This window comes from Aulonocara sp. 'chitande type north' Nkhata Bay, linkage group LG5, assembly GCF_057382095.1.
Source record: "Aulonocara sp. 'chitande type north' Nkhata Bay isolate Kocher_YH1m ecotype deep benthic linkage group LG5, A_spYH_male_GT1.1, whole genome shotgun sequence".
Classification (NCBI taxonomy): domain Eukaryota; kingdom Metazoa; phylum Chordata; class Actinopteri; order Cichliformes; family Cichlidae; genus Aulonocara; species Aulonocara sp. 'chitande type north' Nkhata Bay.
The window spans coordinates 23,912,301-23,918,804 of NC_141348.1; the positions used below are offsets into that span (position 1 = coordinate 23,912,301).

At 40.5% G+C, this 6,504-nt stretch overlaps 1 protein-coding gene across 1 annotated transcript; it reads right to left on the reverse strand.

Annotated features, from left to right (window-relative positions):
• Positions 1-216: 216 nt before the first annotated feature.
• LOC147330618 (PAK4-inhibitor inka2-like) lies at positions 217-2,790 on the reverse strand. Its single transcript, XM_086294217.1, has 3 exons — positions 2,678-2,790; positions 2,518-2,551; positions 217-1,308 (listed from the first exon to the last, which is right to left on the reverse strand). Exons 2-3 carry the CDS (start codon positions 2,533-2,535, stop codon positions 328-330), a joined length of 999 nt encoding a protein of 332 aa, XP_086150343.1. The 5' UTR covers positions 2,536-2,551; positions 2,678-2,790; the 3' UTR covers positions 217-327.
• Between the last annotated feature and the right edge of the window lie 3,714 nt (positions 2,791-6,504).

Below are 6,504 nucleotides of genomic sequence, written 5' to 3' on the forward strand. Positions count from 1 at the left end.
ACCATCTCATGTGCCCATTTCTAATGAAAATAAATGAAACCACATTCATTTGCTTTATAGGAGAGGACGCTTAAAGCGTCCTTTAACCGACCAGACTGTGGAGATTTATTATCAGTGTAAGGAAACTAAGATAATGATGGCAGAATGTGTTCCAAATGTCTCTGGGAATTTAAAATAACCAATGAAAGGTATACATAAGAGCAGGTAGAGTTTGGGTTTTTATAACTTCTTTATTTTCAGCATATTAAAAATGGGAAACAGTCATATAAAAATAAAGTGACTCTGAGGATTGTTCAGTCTGTAAATGGCTCCACACGAAAATGGATGTCAGATGTAGCTGATAATATTTTTGCAGATTATAGGCTGCCGGCTGCCTGACTTCATGAGAGCTGCAAAGCGGTAGAAGTCCGCATCAAGCTCATTAATGCACGCGTGCGACTGGTGGAAAAACGGAACTTTGGACTGTGCTGCCACAACCGGACAGGACAGACGTTTTGCAGCATTGTCAGTTCTGTTAATCTGAGATTCAGTGGATCTCATCCTCACTTTGTCCTCCACACTCTTAGACAGTCCAACTAGTTTCCTCCTCATATTGACGAAGAAGGCTTTTCCCAGCCTAGGCCTTGAAGTTGGCTTCAGGTTGGTAGGCTCTGGACATTCTGGCAAGTCCATCCAGTTCTGTATGAGATCTGCAAAGCTGTTGTCACCTAAAACCAGAGGTTGGCGGTTGCGCCCTCTGGTCAATAAAGAGTTTGTCCAGTCCTCTGGGTCACTGGCCTCAAATGATGTCCATGTCTCCAGACAAACGTCGGAGGTGGATTTGGGGCGAATACGTCCGCTTGGCAATCTTTGTGTGCGCATGCAGGCTGAAGATGACACCCGCACATTCCTGGTCCTCCTCAGATATACTCCATCATCCTGCCACGAGGCCTCGGAGTAGCCTGAATCAAACTCCAGACTCTTGTGACTGCTGGGAGAGGCCGTGCTCAGCCTGAACCCAAACCGGCTGCTGGAGTCGTCCTCATCCTCTTCCAGAGGACTCGCCAGGCAGCAGGCAGAGTCGTAGGTACTGGCTGTGCTGGCATCAGACATCCGCAGGCGTGCGCGTTGCTCCCGTTGCAAAGCTCGCTGCTGACAAGCGCGTGCCAGTGCCGAGTGTTGGACTAAGGCTGGGAGTTGAGCGCTGATGGGAGCAAGGGGGCGCCTGGCTGCAGGGCAGCTTTTCCAAGGTTGTTTTAAATCTTGCAGTGACCTCATCATATACTGCATCTGCTCCCGTAGGCAGTCACCGGAGTCACTTAGGCAAAGCTGCAAAGAAAAGACAAAGAGTGTTAAGAAGTTGGCAATAAGTCATATGATATGGAGCATGAATAAAGCTAACAAAAGAAGATGACTGATAATCATTAATCCTTTTTAAATGGAGTGCTGGGTAAAGGTAGGAACAGGGACTACTTTTGGGACATGTTCAAACTTGCTTGGAGTACATTTCAGCCTATGAAAGAACATCTTTTCCTATTGTAATCTTTAAGGTCAGCTGACCTGCTGTTCAAAGAGTGCAGTTCTTCAAGAAGCCAATTTCAAAAACAAAGGCTATATGTTTGTCCGTTAATTCACTGAACCACACCAACAACTAGAGTGAACGCCCTAATTTCATTGACTCAGAAATGATTCAACTGACAACCCAGACAAATGTTATTCCAGAGAGAGAAAAAGACGTCCTGCCCAAAGTGAAGCGACCTGCACACAAAAAGGTGATTTCGGCTTAGCTACAGGGGTCCTGTCTCTTTAAGGGTGCAACATGCCTGCATATTAATTTTACCAGGGTAATACTCCTGCTTCCTCTCTGACTCAAGGAGCGGATTGGTCAGAATCAGCCAGTGGACACTGGTGGCTCACTCAAACTTAAACAAGAGGTGATGAAGTAGCAAAAAAGGAAAAGTGGGGTCTCCTTTTTTTAAACCCACTTTAATTCATAATCCTATGAAAGGATAAGCAGTACAGGAGGAAACCTGACACAGTCCAATACCCGCCACCACAACTGCAAGGTAATTGCAGGATTCTTGTCAATACAGTAACCTCTGAACCTCTATGACCTCTCATCTCCTAGTCTACTGCAGAATTTGACCCTGTTGCAAGACCTTCTGCCCCCATTTTGCTTTTTATCATAACTCTGCAAGCTGCTGCACAAAACGTAAGGAAGTAAGGAACGTGCACAGGAGGATTATCAGCAGGTAGCCTATATGAAGTATCGGACAACATGTTCTATCACGGAAATCAAGCAACGTCCCAGTTGATGAAAACAGTGAATGTCTGGTAAACAGTTAAACTTCACCTTGTTTTTATGTGAGGACAGAATGAACTCTTATCATTGTTAGGGAAAACCAATGCTATGTGCAAAACCCACGATTTAACATGTTCCACGCGTGGAAAGACTGACTCTACTAGCCTATTCAGAATATACTACAATGGTTTCGGGGTTTACACTTTTATAATAAAATTAATATAAAGCAAACTTACCATCTCTTTTCCTTTCATCTGTAAAACTTTATACCTGCAAGAAAGAAAATGATGGAGTGGATTTAATGCAGCGCCCCACAGACATGAAACCCCTCATAACTAATAAATAACACTTCATGAAAGTATATAATAACAAGAGTTTAGGCTACACAGCGCTTACCTTGAACGTGACAGCTTCGTCCCATTAAGAGAAAATTGTCCCGATTCGTTCAAAGCAGTCGCGGGATTTAGTGTCCCCAGTAAGGAGTCAGCCCTTTCGGCTCCAGTCGCTTGATATGCTGAGTGAAAATTTCAGCCCCCTTGGCCTCCTTTTACAGCTCCGCGCTCTGCAGCCAGTTACAACCACTCGTGTCTGAATGAGCCAATCAGGGCGCAGGATGCCCGCAGAGCTCATTTGCAAAACAGCAGGAGAGAAAAAAAAGATACTTCTGTAGAATAGCACCCCCACAACTCAATTCAGATTTTTTTAAACATACCCTTCATCATAAAACACCGTTGTCGTGTAATGTTTGAACGCAAAGACCTGGGAAGATTTAACCCAGACCTAGAGATTACTTTAGTGGGCCTGTAGCATTTATAAATGATGTTATGAGATTATGAGAGATATGAAAAGTCTTTCTTTCTATCGCTCCCAGAAATAATAATAATAATTCAGCTTTTACTTCATTTTAATTCACTTATTTTGTTGAAAATGCGATCATAAAATCGCTTTCTGGCTTCAGAAAAACAAACTAAACAAAACTGCAAATAGTAGAAGTTTTAAGAAGCTTCTGGTTTTTTTGTCAGAGCAAACCCCTAACTTATCAGATGGTAAAAAAAAAAAATTTCTTTCTTTTTGACTGCGACTGACTGACTGCTTCATATCCCCTGTGATGCATTTATACGTAATCAAACACTTTTCACTGTGTTTCCTTTCCTAGCCCCTTTTTCTTTCCCACATGAGTGTTTTAATCCAAACCTTAGCGCTCTTTTTCAGATTACTTCTAATTTTTGTGGTGCTTGTTCAATTGGTGGCTCATTGCACTCTCATCCATTTATTCAGAAGCAAAGTAAGTGCCCGAGTGTAAATGTAACTGCATGCCACCACCACAACAGTCATTTGGCACCCCACCTTCCATTCAAAATAATGCGTATGCAAATCCAATGGGCTAAGGCATGCATTAAGTTGTTGGTCTTTGGGGAATGATCCTGATGGCCCACTGTTCATGTGCAGATTAGTGCTCACAGCAAGCCTCAGAATAACGGAGCCAGTTTACCTGTTCCAGAGTTAGATTTATACGAAAACTTGGCTTTGTGCATGAATCTATCTACCTGTGTTTGTGTGCGTGTGTGGCTCTGAATCTGCCATCCAGAAAAAAGTGAATTGTCCTGACAATCTAATCCTCACAAGACTGTAAATGGTTCATTTTATAGGCTACTATCTGAGTGCAACCTGTAGGTTTTAAAGAACGCCAGGCTTTTAGCAATGGGAATTATTTGTTTCCCCCCAAAATTAGTGACTTCAAAAGACTCCCATTATCAGTGGTTCCCCTTAAGAGTCCTTCTGTGTCCACCACACATCCCATACACTTTACAGGATGAATTAAGTAATTAAGTGCACTGTGCTTTAAATGGAACTGTGATTATTTTTCTGCACAGGCAGAGCAATGCTGCTCTCCTAAATACCTAATGGACTGACTTATTGTACAAGCTGATACTTAAGCAAATCTGACTATCCCCAATCAGACCAGAGATGAACTGCTTATTATCTTCATTATAGTCATCCCATTGCCTATGCTCAGTTTTCTCCTGTCATTTCAAATCTCAAATGTTTTAGGATTTATGTTCATTATGGAAGCTGCTTGAGTAACTGAGTCAGGGCACACAAGATAAACTTTTAATTCACTTTTAGGTCCTGCTGGAGGCTTTCCAAATTCTTTTATTTTAAACCTGAGCTACATGCAAGTGCTTAAAGTTGTTGTTCAAAGATCAGGGGGACACTTAATTTAACCAGATGTTGATCTTAGCAGATTAAAACAGAAAGCTATATATAAAAATAATCAAAACATCTGCTAAAATGGCCTAAAGTCATATATAAAACATCACAAACACACAATACAGTTTTTTTTCCCAAGCTTTAGGAAATGTGTAGTTTTATTCTTTAAAAAAGGCTAAGACGAACTTCTTGTTTCACTTCTGGGTACAAAATCATTCATTTTATTCTTGTATGGCCTAATATGCACTGTTAAGTTAGCTTTTCTTGGTCTTTATGGGGTGAGGATGATTCATATATACTCTTATTGTGTGTGACATAGAAAAGTCAGAGAGCCAGAAAACAAACTCTAAGATGGCAAGATCAGTCGAGATTTGGTGATGTGCGTGTGTGTGTGCGTGTTCAAATAATTTCCCAGCCATTGTTTCCATCATAAATGTTCAGCCCACAAGTTCACAGTTATTTTGTGGTTCTTTATAATTCCCAAAGAGGAAGGAAATCTCTCTTCCTGCTGCTGGCTGGTTGTAAATCATTGGATCAGAGTGACAACAAAAGATTCAAAATGTAAATGCACCGATCAGTCATTTAACACCTCACCTGCCGTTTACATTTCGTGAATAGATGTCTATGCAAATCTGAATGACGGATTCATCCAGACAGTTGGGGAGCAATCCAACATTAAGTAGCATATGAGCATTTGCAACGGATGAGCACTTAAAATAAAACTGAAATAACTGGTGACTGCACAGAGACTTTGACATCATACCTGATGATTAAAGGACCTACTGTGTGCCTGAGACTTCACCCTGTCTTCAATTAACAGAACCGGAGCGCCCTCTGGAGAAAATACTTTGCAAGGGAAACTGGCTTGAAGAGTACCAAAGGGTCATGCGGATTTTTCTGCATGCAGCTAACAAGCATTTTTACATTACCACCCCTGTCAATAATAGATTCCTTTACTAAACCTACAGCAATGCAAATATGCAATATAGCATTATGAATGTCAGTATTATTATATATGTGCTTTATAGGCCATAAAAAGTCTAACAAGCTTTGTCACAATTTCCTCCTGAAGGATCATTTCAGGAGGAAGTCACAGCTTTGGTAAGACTGTATTATTAGTATGCCACAAGCTAATGTGAACTTTTTGCTGTTTTCTATTCCCACCTTATCACGCTCATCAATAACAATAACAATATCCCAGGCATTTTCATGTCCAGGTAAACTGAACGTTGCCGCTGCCATTTGCTAATCAAAAAATCTGAGTGGTGAAGTGTTTATGCAGTCAGTTTTCAATAAATAGCAGATGCATCTGACTGTGTGGTTTTTAAGACGCAACATATTTCTCTAGACCTGCAAAGTACAATGTAAACCTTTTCTCCAAAACAGTCTCATCTGCTTCTATAGTTTCCCCTGTAGAAGCTACAATCGAAATGTACTATATATGCTATATAGCAAGAACAGCTGCAACGAGACGTTTTCTGTTTCCTGACAGTGTTAAATGCTTTTGGTGGTGATAGTTTTGTTAGAGACTGACCAAAAAAGTTGAATAGTCTGTAAATATTTGTTGATCAGCTATTATCTCTATATGCATGTGTCCACCAGATGGCAGTCTCAGTGTTTTTAAAATTCGTGCATGCCTCTCGCATCAAACAGAAGACATTATTGAAGCAATAAAAAGCTGTATATAGCAGGTCTCTTACTTTCAAATTAAGAAGTCTTCCTCCTGTAAATGAAAAGAAACATCAAGCACAAGCAAAACACTTTTTAACACTTGTGTTTAACCCGTGAACGCCTAGTGTTTTATATGAGACGCGCAGATTTTTGTTTTTGAGACTTCTACGACATCAGCGAGATTTTCCCCCTGAAAAATCTAAATTAATAGAACAATAAATTTTTCAGCTTTTTTTTTTTTTTTTAAATAAAGGCAGATGTAGCAAATACGATAAAAATGAAAACTCATGGCAATAAAAATGTAATTAATTTTTTAAACAAATTTGTCAGACTGTTCCATA